Raw genomic sequence first — 19,143 nt, forward strand, 5'->3', positions numbered from 1 at the left:
CGATCGACTGGGAATCTCCTCGCGATCGACCGGTCGATCGGGATCGACTGGTTGGGCACCCCTGGTCTAGACTCTATTGGGCCAAGACTTCCTTTCTCGTGGTCATTGTTTACAGTTTGATTATCATCCTGAGACGCAAAGATGGCGTAATGAGACAACGTGAACCAGATGTTTCACAAGTAGCCGGTTTACAATGTTTATTTTTTAGCTGATCGAAAGCTAAATTATTGTCAGACTAAAGCCAAAAGTACCTAGAGTGCAATAATGGGAAATGCGTTCCGCCTCTTTTGCTCTCCGCACAGATTATTTACCCGTGTTCAACCAAATCCCGCGTGAACGTGATTGGTCAATACTTCTTATACTACAATTGGAAGTCTGAACGCTCCTTCTAACATTTAGTATCATCGATCCTAACTTTACAAAAATCCTCACCTCATATCCAACAAATGGAACATCAAAGTCAAAATGTGTGTTTTGAAGAAATACATTTAAAATCAGAATAATTTTGAGGTCGATCAAGCAAAAGGCCCATTGTCCATTTCAACATAATGTGTCCTTTTATACATCTGCCCAACAGACAGCACACATTGTTCATCACCACAAACAACTGAGGAGGAACACTTACTTTGGCTCTGTGTTCTAGCTACAGAGCCAGAACTGAGCAGATGGGGAACATGTTCCGCCTAACTGAGTCCAACATGGCTGAGTACAAGCTGCTGTAGCTATTCTCTCAAGTCCAACCCAGTTGAAGTCTACATTTTGGAAACTAAAGAGCATCACCCAAGCTTGGGAGGGACACTAACGTTTACAGTGAAAACTTTTAAAGCAGCCTTGTTCTCAAACCCCACTGGAAGAATAATCAAAGGATGTTTTGCGAGTGTTTCAGAAGGCTTGTTTCACTTTCCACAGCTTCATCGGACCTCGATGTCCAAGCTGCTATCGCAAAGATCCACTTGAAGAATCATCATAGATTAACAACCTTCCAACACTGATGCCATTTGGTTGTTTGTAGTTGTATAGTCTTATTGTTCATTCAGTCTAGATCAAAGAATAATCTTGTTTTGTTACCTCTCTTTTTCCTTTCCACAATGTTCTCTCTCGTGTGCGTGTTCTTTCAGGGCCGAGACGCTGATCAAAGAAGTGTCAGAAGTTGTATTGTTCAAATAAGACACACATGAAGAGGGAACTGAAAGATTTATTCAACAGAGCAGGGTAAACTTGGAGTGCGATCATGGTTTCCTGGGCTTCTGTGCATCTAGAGCTGAAGGACGACACGAATGCTGAAAAGAATAAAATTGGATTAGATTGTGTCCTATTAAGGCTTAAGACATTTGTGATTTAATTAGCACTCCTATTTGAAAATAAACCTCATGGTGCAATCTATTATGAAACCCTGTCTCGTCTCATCACATCTCAGCTTTGTCCTCAACAGAGGGCAACAGTGACGCATTACATTCTCAACAGACAAAACCCAGAGAGACACTAAGGTGCTGTTTACACGGGAACAAAACGGGTTGTATCCGCTACTTTTCTATTTCGTATAGCCCGTTCCTTCACACAAGTCCGTAACGGACCCCTAAAACGATAACGGTCCCAAGGTGGATAGATCTGCGGACGCTCTGGGGGGCCAAACGGCTGCGTGTGTACGTCCTATACCAGGGATCACCAACTACATTTGTCCAAGGGCCAAAATGTATCCAATAGACACTATCGCGGGCCAGCGGGGGGGGGGGGGGGGGTACAGGTACTGCATAAAGCTTAGCAGACTCTTCACGCTAACGAAGGATCACTTCTAGGCAGGATTGGGAGGGTTACTTTGTAAATGTAATCAGTTACTGAATACTGAATACATGCTCTGAAAGTAATCAGAATACAGTTACAGTTACGTGTCTTAAAAAAGTGTTCAGGTTACTTTTAGAATACTTTCTTTTTCCATAACAGATGGGTATGTTTTGGTGAGCAGGAGACACTTGTTTTACTGTTTTAATGGCTTATCAAGAACTCAAACACAACATCTTGGTGTCATTCTGGACAGCTCCCTCTCATCTGCACCCCACATCAAAAACATCACCCAGACTGCATTCTTTGTACTGTCTTAAAACCTTTCCTTAGAATATGTTATGAATTGTAAGGTGTCCTTGGGTGCTTTGAAAGGCGCCCCTAAATAGAATGAATTATCATTATTATTTATTATTATTATTATCTGAAACGATGTAATCACTTTTAAAACTGTTTCCAGTCACTTGCCCCAAGCATTCGGCAGCAGCAGGCCATTCACTTTGATTTGATCCCGTTATAAATGTCATCATTTCGACAATAAAGAAATGCTACATCAACGTTATCTTGCACATGTTATCTAACCATCTCCGTTTCTAACTTTCAATATATTTTAAAAGAGATCTCTCTCTCATCTGCGTGCGGGGGCGGGGCCTCACAGACACGCTGCATCTCTCTCTCTCGCTCAACAGACATGCTGCAGCGCCTGCAGTGTGCACACAGTTCTGCCGGTAATGAATATTACATTTTGTGAGGAAACTTTTCCACCAATAATTCCAATAAGTATTCCAAAATGTATTCACTTCAGGTTTACGAAAGTAACTGTAATCAGATTACTCGTTTTTCAAATGTAACGCCAGCTGAATACAGTTAGCCTACTTGATTTTTGTATTCTGATTACGTAACGCCGTTACATGTATTCCGTTACAACCCAACCCTGCTTCTAGGCTACTGTCCCGCAGCTCCTGCCTCTCTGTTGGACTCTGTCGCAGCGGGGCTGCTGCTGTGGTGCGGAGCGCACAAAGCAGACTCTTCACAACGAAGGATCACTTCTTCTTCTTCTTCTTCAAGGAAGGGAAGGTTTCGCAGTACGCAGTCTACTGTCCCGCAGCTGCTGCCTCTCTGTTGGGCTCCGGTACTGCACCTTACTCACGAGACGTTGTAAAAAAAAATGGGTGGGGGGCGAACGCAGTAACCACTCCGCCAACGCCAGTCACCCACGTCGTGCGGGCCGGATGAGAATGTCTGGCGGGCCGGATGTGGCCCGCGGGCCGCCAGTTGGTGGTCACTGTCCTATACGATCATTTCCCTGATAAAGATGAAGCCATGGCCCCGCCTCTCCCCACCTCTGCTGCTCACTGCTGTAGCATGGTCAGTAGCTACTGCTACTGACCATGCTACAGATGTTAGTGCAACATCTACAGCTCCTCTACCACAACCATCAGCAACAAGTGGACATGGAGAACTACATGAACTACATGTTGCTAAATCCACCACGGAGAATAAACAGAAGGGCTGCCAGGCAACCATGGCAACCATGCTCGGGGTCTTCTTCGCTGCTTTTGGTGTATTTTGTGGCGGAAGTACAGCGCCACTTACAGGCACGGCATATGTACTACAGCGTCTTCAGCGGGTCGAGCGGTCTCGTGTGATGGGACACGTTTATTGAGCCGTATCCATGTGAACGGAAGACTTTTTTTATATCGAATTCGGTTCGTTTGCGTTCCCGTACAAACGGATTCAAAACACATCTTAAACTGAGGCTTACCATTTCCCAGCATGCATGAGATCAAATCCTTCATTGATCTTCTCAAAGGGCAGAGTGTGAGTCACAAATTCGTCCACTTTGAGCTTCTTTTTCATGTACTCCTCAACAAGTTTTGGAACACTGTCGACACTCTTGTATCCTGGGAAAAGTGTGAAATAGCTCATTAAAGTACAGAAAATAAATGCAGGGGTTCCATCACTAGAGGCTATAGACAGGGCAGATCACAGAATGTCATTTCTTCTTCTCAGGTCAGAACAAGTGTTAATGCTTAAAGCAGCAAGACAAATTAAATTAAAGGCAGAACTTTTCTAACAACTTTCTAGGCTTATGAAAGACATTCTTTCCTTTGTCGTACTTGCCATGAACTGACATGTAAATCCAGTTCCAGCCTCTGAACTTCTGAAATATGTTACCCTTGGCTCTTTACTCTTGTCGTTAATGCAATTAGATAACTTCTTAAACAACGTTCTACTATACTCCAACAACTTGCTACTCTGCAATGTACTCGCCATACATTTTTGTTGCCAACGTGAATTAAGCCCCAGCCTCTGATTTAGGTCTCCGATATGCAGCTCTCGGGTTATCTCAGGCCACTCAGGCAAATATTTGTTGCCCAAGTTTAACTAACTTTTGGGGCCAAAGGCCGGCACCTCTGCAGTGGTAACTAGGAAGACTTTTTCTACATCAGGATCTGGCCATGGGACTGCCTCGTTTGGAAAAGGGTACATGAGAACTGTTTGTGACTGCCAGGTGTCAGTTTGGTATTTCAGGCGACGCATTTTTGTCTAATATGATGAATTAGAAACCCATTCACATCAGCATCTGAAGAAAAATCAGTCCAAGCACAAGCAGCTTGTTACCCCCAAAAGCAGTGCCTTTCCACGTGCGTCCGGTCACCAGCTGGAAGGGCCGAGTTGAGATCTCCTGTCCGGCTGCTGCCACCCCGATGATGACGCTAGTGCCCCAGCCTTTATGACAGGCCTCCAGGGCAGCTCTCTGCAACCAAGACACAATATCAGACAGACAGTATGACCTCAACCTGATCCAAGCCAAACCAGACTGCTACCACAACATCACCCTAATTTATCTGGACATTGCCAATAATATAATTGTATTAAAAGACACTGAATCTGAATTCTAAATGTATATCATATTTAATAGAAGTATTTATTGTAAAAACGAATCTAATGATATTGGTGCAGTTTTCACAGACAATTTAATTGCTTCTTCACCTTCAAGCCTAGCAACTACCAATATTACAGGAAACTCTCCATTTTGTTTTCGGCAGTTACTCTGGTTGTTCAGCCATCTGCTATTGCAGCTACAGGGGAAAGTAACTCCAAATAACATACATTTTTAATATTTTATAAATACAGGCTTGCGAAGCGAAATTATGAAATCTGCTTATGTGTTTTATTGTTGGTCTACAGACTACTGCCTGAATATGCTTAATAAAAGGTTTTCCTATCAGAGAGCAGAGGACATATTTTTGTTACAGAAAAATCTAGTTGTTTTCTTTCTAAGGTTACATCAGGGTTTCCCACACATAGACTATACTTGGGCGGGCCGCCCAGGTATATTAACGGCCGCCCAAGTATATTTCGCGACCCATTTAGTTTTAGTTTTTTTATAAACATTTTTTTTAATTTTTTTTTTTTGTATTCGTCCGTGACCACGACGCCATCTGCGATCGATTAACTTGTAGACAATGATCCCTCGCTCCCTTGCTCTGATCTCGCCTCCTTCTGGCCTGTTAAGTGGCCTGCCTCACACAGGGTGACTGGCTGTCCACATGATGTGGCCTGCCGACATGGCCACTGTCATACAGATCATAAATCAAAGCCCTTGATTGGTCTCTGTGTGTCATTCAAGCTCGGGATAACCTCAGCTCAGGTGAGGTAAAGGACTCTCTGAGTGTTTAGATAGTTAACTTAGTCTAAGTTCTCAGTGGGTCTCAAACGGTGTGGTCACCATTTATGTAAACACATATTTCCATTTGAGAGGGTAGTGATTGGTCTAATGGATAGTGAGGTGGGCTGAAGATCGGAAGGCTGTGAGTTCAAATCCCGCCAGGAACACCACCACTAGTGTGCCCTTGAGTAAGGCACTTAGCCCTTAGTTACTCCAGAGAGAATGTCCCTGTAATCGGTCATTATAAGTCGCTTTGGATAAAAGCGTCAGCTAAATGAAATGTAATGTGATTAGTAAAATATGCATGAATAAATAAATAAAAAGTTAACTAGGTGAAAAAAGGTAAGATACACTTTTAAAACTTGTTGAGAGAAGACTAGTCTTTGCTGCTGCCTCAAAGAGGAGCAGGGGGAGAGGATGGAGAGGGGGGAGAGGAGGGAGACAGGAGAGGCTGATTCAGGAGCACAGACACACTCACAACTATAAATGAACCAAAACTAAATTAATAAACAAGTTTCAGTGTTTTTTTCATATTGGATATGGTATGTTATTGGTTATGGCCTTGATTTTATGATTATTGAAATGTATACAGTTCTGTTTCATATAGGTGTTTCCATAGATCTAGTCTCTTTATTTCCCCCTCAAAATGCACCAGATTGATGCATTTAACTCCAAAATAAAAAATAAAATCTTACTGGGGGGGCATGCCCCTGGACCCCCCAAGAGGATTTGAGGTCGACCCCCACTAAAAATCACATGGATAGGTTCCTAAATACATTAATAAATACATTTATTTTTTAAAATAGTAACCCATTTCCATATGTTCATGTGTGGGTAGTAGATTTAAACTATAGGGCTATCATTATGGACCCTGCCTGTACCTGTACCTGTTCGCTCTGCCATCGCGTGAAGGGTCTGCTAACAAGCGACCAACAGAAAGGTTAATGTTGTTGCACGTCACCTCAACCCCCCCCCGCTACCACCACCCCCCAAAGTATATTTCAGATCTGTGGGAAACACTGGCAGTTAATGGACCAGCACCAGAGGCATTCCCATACACACAGGCGTTGGAGCTGTTCTTCATGAAATCCCAGAAGGATGAAGTGCTCTGACAAACAGTGCCATCTTTGCGCAAAATGATTATACCAGAATGAAAAGTCAATAAATAATGTTGTTAAAACTTTTTTTTTTTTTCGCGCACCCCCCCCCCCTCCTTGCCACCACACGCCCAAGTATATTTCATATCTGTGGGAAACACTGTACATTGTTATTTTTTCTTATATAGTACACTTAAGTAAAAAACATCTTATTTTAATATATTGTTCTCTTTTATTTATTAGCACTGCCTTTGATATTGAGGTCATCCAAAAGTAATGGAACTTAAAATGTGTACTTGTCTGTCTTTATTAAAAAATTGCAGATAGATGGAAATATGTTTTTTTATAAAGCACTGTCAATAAAGCCATATTCAAGGATTCCTGTGTTTACTCAGCATGCAGAGATGAAGGGAAAAGGAATGGTCAATAATATTGTATAATTCACCATTATTGCCACATTGCCCACGCATTCAAAGGAGTAGTCCACGCCTCCATCTGTCATCTCCACCAGGACCTCTTGGATCGGCCTGCTGTGGTCCTTCGGGTTCACCACCTCTGTGGCACCAAACTCTTGAGCAGTTTTAAATTTGTCCGGGTTGAGATCCACTCCAATAATCCTGGCTGCCCCGGCTGCATTACAGCCCATAATAGCTGCAAGACCCAGCGCCCCCAGGCCAAACACGGCACAGGTGGAGCCAGCCTCCACCTGCAGGGTGAAGGAATGGAGAGGCAAATACAGGTCAGCGCCTTTCCGAACATCACAGCAAAGATAAGATGTTGTACAGAGTACCTTAAAATGAATGCTACCCAATGGTTAGAACGGTTTTGCATGTGTTTGCTTCTTTAGGCTTTAGTTGCGTTTTAACTGGCATCAGATATAGGTTAAATAATAATAATAGATGGACATATTACATCCACATTTAAAATCCTCCAAGCAGATCTGGGAGTCTGTACTTAAGCAAGGGATCCTTTGACCGAATTGCTAAGTATGCCAATATGCTAACAATGAAAATATAACATGCTGATATAGCATTTAGTATCCCGTTTTGGTGTGTTAGCATGTTAGCACATATTGATAGCACAGCAGAGGCTGATGGAAATGTAATTATTTCTGCATGTATTTGGACAAAATGTAAGTATTAGACATATTTTGTTTTAAACCTGCACCTAAAACCTTAAAATGTAACTGTAAAAAAAATACATATTTTTGCGACAGGGTTGTTCAAAATGTTTGCCAATTTATTGACGCTATGGCTTTACTGTACTGCTGCTATTGAGGTATTGTAATGATGCCTCTGTTGTCTTTACCCTGAAAAATAATTATTTGTAGCTCTTTAAATCTATATATTATACTGTAAGCTATATCGTGCTTTAATATATTTAATAGACTGTTTAATTTCCTCAAATGTCTTATTACTCCAGTAAAACCGTTTTTGTAAAAAAAATGGATTGAAGCACAGAATCCTTTGTTAGCATGATTACATTTATCTATTTCCAAAAATGTGGGTCAGGGTTAAGGCTTTGGAAAATATCAGAAGCGGGATATTTACTTTGGAGCAAAAGTAATGTGTTATTTTTCCTGGGAATTGGAGAATGAATACAGTCACTGGCTTTCATCACAGCACAGTGACAACAGACTGACCTTGGCAGTGTTTATAGCAGCTCCATAGCCTGTGGTGATGCCACAGCCCAGCAGACACACCTTGTCCAGAGGGGCCATGGGATCCACTTTAGCCAGGGAGATATCAGCCACCACTGTGTACTCAGAGAATGTGCTACAGCCCATGAAGTGGAAGAGGCTCTTGCCTTTGCAGGTGAAACGGGTTGTTCCATCTGGCATCAAGCCTTTGCCCTGAGTGAGCCTGGAGAGTAAGACACAAGAGCAGATGTGACAGCTGACCAGCAACTATGGAGGTAGATTTGTTTCAACATTATGTGTTTGAAGAGTCAGTGTAGTGTATAATCTTTAGATGTGAAACGCATTCTACAAATGCTAAAAATCGATGTTTGACAAATATAAATATAAAACTGGCCTGAAAAAAAAAATCCCACAAATGAAAAAAATAATTCTGTGAATACTTCAAATTGATTTACAAGTAAATGAAAAACTTTTATGAAAATCTTTTTAAATGTACAGCTTTCGAACAGGCAATAGGCAATTATAGATCTCAAGTCTATGTTTACTGATTTGCATGTAACACACACAGGGTTTTAAGACTAACTTAAAACACCGAAAGAATATCTACGTGTCGCTCAGCTATTTTATATTGTAATTACTGCTAATGATGGCTTCCCGCATTTACAATAAGAGCACACAGTCTGGCTACTTCCAACCCGAAAACAAATGCATAAAAAGTCTGTTGGTAAAAGCACTTAACATGTTATTAGTAGTGTATCCTTACTACTGTAGCAACTTCTAAAAGCAGGTATGACAATGGTGTGTATTAGACGTTTGCTCAAGCTTCACACAAAAAAATGTTTTGCCTGTTTTTTCACCAAAATTGATTTTAGTATTCCTTTAGCACTTACACTTAAGGAATTGGAAAATCTAGGTCTGAGCAAATATCTATGTGTGTCACTCGGCAATTTTAAGACAGGAATTGATAACTGCTAATGTTGTGGTTTTTGCATTTCAAAGTAAGAGCATGCAGTAAAATGTGGCAGTGGCATGTAAAACACAGTTGCTTGAACAACACAGAACTCTTTTCTGGTGAAAACATTATTAGAAAATATTTACCTGATCTTTTGACACAAGTTGGTTTTGGGATTCCTACAGAACTTGCACTCACCACACTGTGGGATGTACAAGGGTATGACTGTGTCCCCTGAAAGAGAAACAGCATTTTACATTTGAGCATTTACATAAAATGCAAAAATCTGAATGAAAATAAGATAGATAACCTTTTTGAAACTTGGTGACCCCCTCCCCAACACTCTCCACAATTCCAGCTCCCTCATGGCCCAGCACTACAGGGAACACCCCCTCAGGGTCGGAGCCACTGAGTGTGTAGGAGTCAGTGTGACAGATCCCTGTGGCAACGACCTGAAATATAAGATCTGATCCATGGTCATCCTTTTAAATATTCACCTCATCTGAAGATGAAAAACTGCTGTAACATGGAGAAATCAGTTCATCAATCAAATGTTTCCATTCATTATTTAAAAAGTATTAGTAGTAAGTTGAAGAATGATTGATTTCGTAGAATACATTAATAGGAGGTTATATCACTGGAGTAAAGCAAACACTTTCCTGATAACCAGAAATGGTGCAAAGTTCACTGTAGTGTTGTCCTGTGCACTAAATGAGGGAAAAACCCCACTATAGATAACCTTTAAGGTGGAGCTGGTCTTTAAATGAGGTAGATAACAGTATTTACATATACTGGTTAGTAAGTAGTAAATTAGTAACAGACTGTATGGCAGCCCTGACAAAACATATTGTCTAAGTCTGATAACACTTGCTTTCTGTCCTGTATCTATTTATGCTGATAATCTTTTTAGGTTTTACATTTTTAACTCAGTGAAAACAAGATTAATGTATCTTTGCTTATGTTTTAATTGTTGTAATACTAATTTCAGCCACAAGATGCTGAAGTACACCACACTGCCAAACTATGCTTTTTACATTACATTGGATTTCCCCCCTACCCTTAGTTTTCTACTTTTTTGCCAGAGAGGGTCTTTAATGGAGGTTCTTAGAGTTGAAAGGGGGAGACAGAGGGGAGGACATTGCCTGATACTGCCTCTTGCAGTAGCGTGTATTTTATATAAATGAGTGTTAATATCACAACATCTGGCTTGTTTCATTACCTTAAGGCGAACCTCCCCACTTTTAGGAGGGGCCACCTCCACCTCCTCCATCACCTGAGGTTTCCCAGCCTCCCATGCTACCGCAGCTTTGCACCGGATCACCTACAACACAACATCCAAGAGCAACTCTGTTGTGATTTAATCCACTTAGTGTTACAGTCAGTTCACCATCAGTTGTTCTGCTCCGTAAACACGCTAGTATAAGACACCCAACAAAAATGTATTCAAGGCAAACATTGACATTTGTAAGAAATAAAATCATTGTTTATATGGCGTAATTTAAATTATATACACTTTTTTGATTTAAAACTGTTTTATTCTGAAAACCGAATGTTCACACATGACTTCCAGTTTTCCGCTGGTAAATCTTGTCATTTCCGGTTAGCATTAGCATGTGGCTAATGCTATGTTTTGAAACCGTGGCCGTTTCTCAATCTCGAGGAAACTGGCTTCCAAGCCAATATTTCAAGGATGCTACGTCATGGAGTGCCGCCGAAGTACTGTTCCAATGTCCAGCATACTTGGAATTCTACAGAGCCCGGCGTAATTCGGTTGGAGAAATTTCGAGGCTGCACATGTGTAGACTCCCGTCTTAAAATCCCCACAATGCTTTGCGCACGGACCAATTTCCCCAAATCTGTGGCGGAAAATGTAAGGCGGGGCCTCTCATATGACGCACACCTGCACACTTGCTCGCCTGTTCCACTCTTCGTTTTCCGAATTCCAGGAAGAATTCTTGCCTAGCTTCTGAAGCAAGATGCTCGGCAGACATGTGCTACCAAGCAAGCGTATTCGAGATTGAGAAACACCCCGTGAATTGAAGGTGAAATGACCAAGCCCCCAGGAAGTGCGCCGGACTCTAAGGAAAATATTCCTTGTGGCCAAACGGCGGTACTACACTTCCGTATGGGTTGCTGGGCCCGGAAACACTTTTTCCCATTGACTTACATTGGGAAAGAGTGGTCTGTAAATCATTGTATAATTTGTTTTAAACTAAATAAACTACCCAGTATGAGCATTTGTATAGCCCTTATTCGGTCCTCAAGTTGTAAAATGTGCTAATAACGTTATTCTGAGAGTTATTTTCCTTGCATTATGGACGCGCATCTGAGAGTGGGAGCTCGGGGGGCGGGGCTTAAGGGGCGCATGCTCTGTGAGCGCACATACGGGAACTTCTGCTCTGAAAGCCAGGCATGACGGGTAATCTGTGACGTTTCGCTCTCTCTACACTAAACACAATAGGCTCATCTCAATTGAATATTTCACCTCCTCCTTTCCCTCACTCGCGTCCCTTCCTTGCGTCTTAGCTCCGCCTCCGTAAGATGCGAGCGAGAGACACGAGGAGGAGGCGCAATGACAGAGGAGTCCTCAGGTATTAATTGGGATGTCCTCGTTCACTCGAACGTCACTTTTAAACGACGTCTATTAATGATGACATGTGCACCGCTGTATCCCCTCTCATCGGGCTGACGATATAACCCTTTAGAACCGGCCCATTTATTGTTAAATATTTAAATGAATGAATTTTTCTCTTGTTAGTCAAGGAATTCAATGTATAATGGTTGGTCCTGCTTTTGTGTTCTGTTTTGGTGTAAAATGTAGCTTACATTTAAATAAAAATATAATTATAGTGATGTGAAAGCCTTTACTCTGAAAATGTGTGTCCTGTAGATCCCCACATTCACCACAAACCCACATTCAGGACTGTGAATTTTAAATAATTTAACTACTGAATATTTTAACACAAAACTATAAAATAATAGTTATTTATCAAGATCTAGCCATTTATGAAATAGCTTTCTTAATAGCTATGTTTTAGTGACGTTCAAGATCATTAAACATGACTTAAATTGTTAAGAAATGAATTGCACATAATAATTCCCACGGAGCTGTGAGCACTTAATACATTTATGTGACGCTTTTCAACTCATTCTTCCAGTTCTCCGTTTTCCTGTGTTGAAATCGACCAGCTGTGAAGGTGGGTTCGGGGCTTTCATACGCGAGTAGTGAAAACACTTCCGCGTAGTCTGTTCTCGTGTATCCTCCCTTTCGTCTCCTCCCTCACCCCTCCTCGACTCCTCCGTGTGCATTTCAAGTATTGGGGCGTCCTTCAACATGGTGTGTCTTGATCGATTTACGGGTCAAGTCCCGGAGGAGGGGAAGAGAGGAGTCGAGGAGGGGTATTGAGATTAACCTAATGTCTTTAACACTCATTTATTGACGCTGCAATACTGTTATTAGCAGTGGCGGCGCCAGAGTATTTTTGTTGGGTAATCTATGGTAGGGCTAACCCATACAGTGGTGGGGCTCAAGTCAGTATAATGTATGATGTCAATGTAATTACGCTCCCCTTGACAGTGAAACGCTACGCGTGAGGTTTAGATTATTTCCCTGTCTCAATCCAAATTGAACTGTATGAAATAAAAAGGCACATTTGTCATGTAGTAAATAAAAAGGGCGACCTGGAGCCAATCCTGCAATTTCCCCACAAGTGAAAGAGTTGACATGCTGAAAACCCAACCCCTGGATTCTCCCCCAGGAGATTTTTTTTGAAATACTAACATAAAATACACATTCTGGTACTCTCTTGAGAAGAAAAATAAATAAATCCATTACTACACACAACTACTTTGTTCTGAAAGCTGAACCTGCTGCTCCTCACAGAGAGAAGAGGGAAGAGGCTGTGTGAATGACTTTACATTGTGGATAAGGGTGGATAGCCCCCATTGTTCTGTGTGTCAAAATGAAAGACAGCCCACACACCTATCAATCATCAAACCGTGGGGTCTTATTTCATTACGTGTTGATTCCTATCAACACGTAATGTTGTATCGATGTATAGAGATGTACTACAGCAAAAGTGTTCTCCTTCGGGACTTCCTGCAACAACACCACGCCATTATCTTGATTCTGATTGGCCAGAAGACATTATCAAAGATGTTCTATTGAGAAGACGATCACTACGTGACACAAGTTTTCAAAACCGTTTCTAGTCTTCGGTATTTCCAGACAAGTGGCTACTGAAATCAATCTTTCGAACTGCTGTCTGTGCAATTTACTCCGCGTGAATTGGCGGACTTTATTTTGCTTACTTTAACATCATTTTTCAAGGTGGGGCTAAGCCATTCTTGGTATGGCTGTAATAACCAGTGGCGGTGTTACCGAACAAGATGTGGCCCGAACAACTGGTGATATTCTATAACGGTATAGGCAGATGTATCAGGGGCGTGGCCTTTGTCGAATAACCAGGAAATACACATTTCGATCGCTTCTTCTGTCGTTTACATAAATCTTTTGGTATATTTGGCTCCATAGGAACACTTTGATGCACTTTCAGTACCAGTGTGTGAGGTTGTGGTTGCGATGCCGATATGCGGACTCGTACAGCGAGGACTACAAAAAGACACACGAGGTGACTGGGGATGTGTGTTCAAAACATTGCAAGCTTGAATGAATAATTTAAACCATTTATTGTTGCCAGACTTATTACTGAATATGATTGATTGATTGATTGATTGAAAAGTTTATTAACAGCTTGTATATTGGGTACAGTACAGTACAGCTCAAAACATACAATTGTTAAGGGGATGCAGACCAGAGAAAGCCTTTCGTCTTGTTTACATCAGGGTCCCCCATTTCCAATTCATCATGTCATTTAAGACATATAAGACATATTTGACATACAGATGGCTTATTTACAATTTACATACAGGTGTTTTTTTTACATACAGATTGCTTGTTTACAATTTTCATTTTAGATTTCGTTCTAATACATCCTAACCGGACATTTAAGACATACCAAGTCTACAGATATACAGTTAGTAACAGAGTCTAAAATGCGAGTATATACATAGATGGGGGGGGGGGGGAAGCTGTCCATTGAACGACAGGTTGAGATTTGTACCATTACCGGGGCCAGTTTTGCAATGCTCTCCCCCGAAGGTGCTCTTTAAGAGAGGTTTTGAAGGTAAGTATAGTTTTACTTTCCTTTACAGTTGTGGGAAGAGCGTTCCACCTTGATGTGGCATAATTGCGAAACGTGTATTCCCCCTTTTTTGTGCCAAATCTGGGTTTCACATGATTTGTGGAGCTCCCTCTGGTGTTATGATCATGGTATTCCTTGACCTTTGGGAAGAATTTTAACATGTACATGGGTACCATAGAGGTGTAGTGGATCTTGTAGACCAGGGCCATTGCAAGTAGCTGTACTCTGTCGTCTACTCTAAGCCATCCTAGGTTGTCAAAGTGGGCAGAGGTGAGGTGGGTTCTAGATGAAAGGTCAAGCAGTAGTCTGACCAGTTTATTTTGCGATGTTTGAAGTTTTATTTTTAGCGCCTTGGAGGTGCTATGGTACCATGACGTGCAAGCATAGTCATAGTACCCTTGAATGAGTGCTCCTGCCAGAGTTTTCAGGGTGTTTTTGTTTACCAGAGAGGAGATCCGGTATAGGAATCTAGTTCTTTGATTGACTTTTTTTATTACATTGGATGCCATTTTGTCACAGGAGAGGTTTGCCTCAAGAATAGATCCTAGGTATGTAATTTCCTTCTTACTTGTGACAATAATGTCGCCCACTGCAACTGAGAAGTCGTCGGATTTGCTGAGATTATGTTTCGAAACCGAAGAGAATGAACTCTGTTTTACCCAGGTGTAATGATAATTTATTATCGGCGAGCCAGGTGCAGATTCTGCCGAGCTCGGAGCTGAGGGTTTTTTCAACCTGCAACCTGTTCCTGTCAGAGACCAGCAGGGCTGAGTCGTCCGCGAACAGGAACAAGTTGCAGTCACATGCTGATGACATGTCATTTACATAAATTAGGAACAGTAACGGACCTAATATGCTTCCTTGTGGAACACCACAGCTCACTGGGAGGGGGGGGGGACAGAGTACCGTTTACCTCCACCATCTGTTCTCTCCCCTCCAGGTAGGATTGCATCAAGCTCACCGATAGTTTATCAAAACCAATTGCTTTTAGCTTGTCAATCAGAATGGGGTGATTGACAGTGTCGAAAGCCTTTTGTAGGTCCAGCATCACCATGCCGCAGTACTTGCCCTCGTCCACCTCTTGTTTGATGTGGTCGCTCAAATAAAGAAGGCATGTGTCAGTGGAGTGGGATGTTCTAAAGCCAGATTGAAATTCATAGATTAGTTTATTTTCCGCGAGGTACTTTTCGACCTGTTCATATACTATTTTTTCCATGACTTTCGAGATGGAGGTAAGTATAGAAACAGGGCGGTAGTTGCCTGGGTCCAATTTGCTGCCCTTTTTGTGCAGGGGGGTTACTCTTGCAATTTTGAAGTCTTTGGGTACTTTCCCCTGTTTTATGGAGAGGTTAATTATGTGAGCTATGACTGGTGAGATGGTGGTTGCTGAGTCTCTGAGGAATTTGGAGGGGATATTGTTGTGGCCAGTGGCCTTGTTAGGTTGGAGGGCGCTCAGTTTAATGAGTACCTCTGCTGTTGTTACCCTTGCTAGACTGAAATCATCTTTGCGTACCCCTAGGTTTTTGTAGTAGGTCATGATGTGATCTACTCCAAAAAGCCCTGAGTGGGAGGGTAATTTATTTACAAGAGTTGTGGCTATGTTTGTGAAAAAAATGTTCAAGTACTTGGCCACATCCAGTTTGTCTGTGATGAGCCTGTTATCTGTCTTTATGTTTAAGTTAGAAAATCTCATTTTGAGTTTTTTACTGCAGCCAAGCTGGTTATTGAGTAATTTCCAAAGTTCACAGGGTTTATTTTTGTTTTCCTCAGTTTTGACATTGATGAAATTCTTTTTGGCAGTTTTGATCATGGAGCTTACGTCATTTCTTAGTCTGTTTCTTTCAATTTTGAGTTCAGTCACGTGGGCCTGGAGTTCACTGCTCGTGCTTTTGGAAAGCATTGACTGACTTTTATAAAACTCAGAGCATTTTTTGTCTCTGGTTTTCATGGCGGTCAGTATGCCGGAGTGCATCCACGGCTCAGCGCGATTTTTTATCCTGGTTGTTCTTAGGGGGGCCAAATCATTGAGTATTGCAGAGAATTTGTGTTTGAAACCAAGCCATGTTTGTTCAACATGAGCTGAGCTCATCTCCCAGTCCAGGCTCTCCAGTTCTAGGTTAAAGGCCTCGCTAGAGTAGTTTTTGAGGTCTCTAGAATATCATGCTTAATGTGATACCAAGTCCATCTGAGACCTGTGTACACCTTTAGACAGCCTCCAAAGTGCATCAAAGTGTTCCTATGGAGCCAAATATACCAAAAGATGTATGTAAACGACAGAAGAAGCGATCGAAATGTGTATTTCCTGGTTATTCGACAAAGGCCACGCCCCTGATACATCTGCCTATGCCGTTATAGAATATCACCAGTTGTTCGGCCCACATCTTGTTCGGTAACACCGCCACTGGTTATTAGGGAATGTTTAAATAACCACAGACATTAGAATGCTGTAATTTAACACCAGAAAAACGATAGGAATTGACTTGGACCCCGTCGACGCCGGCCAATAGGAGAATACTACAGGAAGAATCGATCTCTTCTTCACCCTCCGCTGCCCCAACGCGAACGGGACCAACAGCTGGGAGGGGGGGAGCCGCCAACTCGCAAATATCATAGTATATCATCGCATCATTTGTTTAATTAAATGCTGTTAACTTTTATTCAATTCAATTCAATTCAAAACCTTTATTTATACAGATAAAACCCATTGAGATCATAGACCTCTTTTACAATGGTGACCTGCTTCAATTAGTTCCAAACATTAATACAAACATGACAGAAAACAAAGGACATTATATGATACTACAGTTTGTATACTAGTAGCATTTACAGACACCAATATTTTCTGATTGTATAGCGTCTATCCTAGCTTTAAAAACATGAAATGGAATCAAACTGCTTAGCTTCCATTCCTTTTGTAGACTGTTCCATGCTAGCGGCGCTGCGCATCTAAAAGCTGTATTTCCTAATACAGTCCTAGCAGTTGGCACATGTAATACAACCACAGCTTTAGATCTCAGGCAGTAGCCATTTACAATACGCTGTGAGATCAGGGAACAGATGTAAGACGGAAGTTTCCCTAACATTGCTTTATAAATAAAAAGATACCAGCTTCCTTGTACTCTTTTCAGTTGATCCTAGTCTCGGGGCTTAAGAAATCCTAACACCGTCCCCCCACCCCACTTGTGCAAACATGTTTCATCAAAAGAAAGGCTGAACCTTAAGAATGTCAAGGTGTTCTAGTTATCTATTCAGGTTCTTACACTTAGACTGAGCAGAGGAAGTCCAGGAAATGTTAAGGTATGTAGAACAGCTCAAATTAAACCTTTACAGATATTCCTATCATTGCATGTGAGGAGAAGTCAGCGTTCTTACCTTCCCTTCAGTGGGCATGCTGTTTCACAACTGGAATCTCTCTCACACATGATCAGATACAAGAGGAAGTATTGTCAGAGTTTAGACCAATCACAAAGAAGCTTCCTGCCTGTGTTGGCTCTGTCCAAACACTTTTCTGCCCACCTTCCCAACAATGCTTATTCCCTCCTTTCAATGATTTTGAGGTAAAGATGAGCATAGGGATATTAAAAAATACATGTTCTGAAAAACCTTATCTGTTTTATTTTTGTTATATCCCAACTAGAATTTTTGCCAATTACTTTAACATTTTTAGAAAGTTAGGGAGGATCAGGAAATACAGTTTGGGATAGTTCATTATAACCATAGTGTTGAATACCACTGTTACATAGATGAGACACAATTGTATATTTCCATTTATTCTGAAAACCCAGATTCTGCTTGTATTACTAGACGCTTGGACAACTATAATTCTCTTTTGACTGGTCTCCCTAAAAGATCTTTAAAGAAATTGCAATTCATTCAGAATGCTGTGGCCAGGATCACATTCCCCTGTGCTGGCATCACTGCACTGGTTACCGTTTCTTAACTGTCTTTCAGAATTGCTTTTAGTGATTTACAAGGCTTTACATAACCTGGCCCCGACATACACCAGTGAATGCCTTTCATTTTATAACCCTACAAGGACACTCAGATCCTCCAATGCATTTATTTTAGAAGTACCAGAACTATTACACAATAAATCTGGGGAGGCTGCTTTCTGTTTTTATGGTCCCAAACTGTGGAACAGATCCATTGGATCTTAGAACAGCAAACTCCATTGGAGTTTTTAAAAGTATATTGAAGACCTATCTTTTGAATTAGCCTATTAATTTGGGGTAATTTAGTTGTATTACTGTTCATTTGTTATTGTTTTATGGTTCTGTGATATAACTCTTTCTATTTGTTTATAATTATGTTTTTAATTACATTCCTCACTCTTTATTTTGTATCTTGTCTTAATTTGTAAAGTACATCGGGCTACATCTTGTATGAAAGTTGCAAAATAAATAGTTTATTATTATTATTATTATTATTATTATTATTTTCTTTAATTTATTCTCCCAAATTTTAAATTGAGTGCATTTCTTATTTTTGTATATTTTTTTTTGTATGACTTATTATGACATATGACCTAGGCGTGAGGAACGTATGGAAATGTATTATGTATGTATGTTTATTTAATTTTAAAACAAAGAAGTATACAGTTAATTCAAATTTTAGTTATGACCACATTTTATAGATTTATAGTTCATTTCGTAAGGGAGGTGTGTACAGCATACACGGAAATAAACATCTGTCTTATTGGCTGACAGGTAGAAATAAAATAGAAATGCAAAATGACTTCAACATTCCGGCCCCCAATTGACCACTAGAGGGCAATTCCTTCGATCACAATGTTCAAG

At 41.1% G+C, this 19,143-nt stretch overlaps 1 protein-coding gene across 1 annotated transcript; it reads right to left on the minus strand.

Moving 5' to 3' along the window:
- Window positions 1-1,177: 1,177 nt before the first annotated feature.
- On the minus strand, window positions 1,178-17,775 carry LOC117542400 (alcohol dehydrogenase class-3 chain L). Its single transcript, XM_034210058.1, has 9 exons — window positions 17,720-17,775; window positions 10,363-10,464; window positions 9,454-9,595; window positions 9,290-9,377; window positions 8,195-8,414; window positions 6,998-7,258; window positions 4,405-4,540; window positions 3,545-3,683; window positions 1,178-1,280 (listed from the first exon to the last, which is right to left on the minus strand). The coding sequence occupies exons 1-9, from the start codon at window positions 17,735-17,737 to the stop codon at window positions 1,256-1,258; spliced, it is 1,131 nt and encodes a 376-aa protein (XP_034065949.1). The 5' UTR covers window positions 17,738-17,775; the 3' UTR covers window positions 1,178-1,255.
- Window positions 17,776-19,143: the final 1,368 nt, after the last annotated feature.

Source organism: Gymnodraco acuticeps, unplaced genomic scaffold (genome assembly GCF_902827175.1).
Source record: "Gymnodraco acuticeps unplaced genomic scaffold, fGymAcu1.1, whole genome shotgun sequence".
NCBI classification, from domain to species: Eukaryota; Metazoa; Chordata; class Actinopteri; order Perciformes; family Bathydraconidae; genus Gymnodraco; species Gymnodraco acuticeps.

Excerpts from the sequence above, each read along its gene's own strand:
- LOC117542400 (XM_034210058.1), bottom strand. Across the intron at positions 7,259-8,194 it reads CTGCTATAAACACTGCCAAG|GTGGAGGCTGGCTCCACCTG; the intron begins GTCAGTCTGTTG and ends TTCACCCTGCAG. Across the intron at positions 4,541-6,997 it reads TGGGCAATGTGGCAATAATG|AGAGCTGCCCTGGAGGCCTG; the intron begins GTGAATTATACA and ends TCTTGGTTGCAG.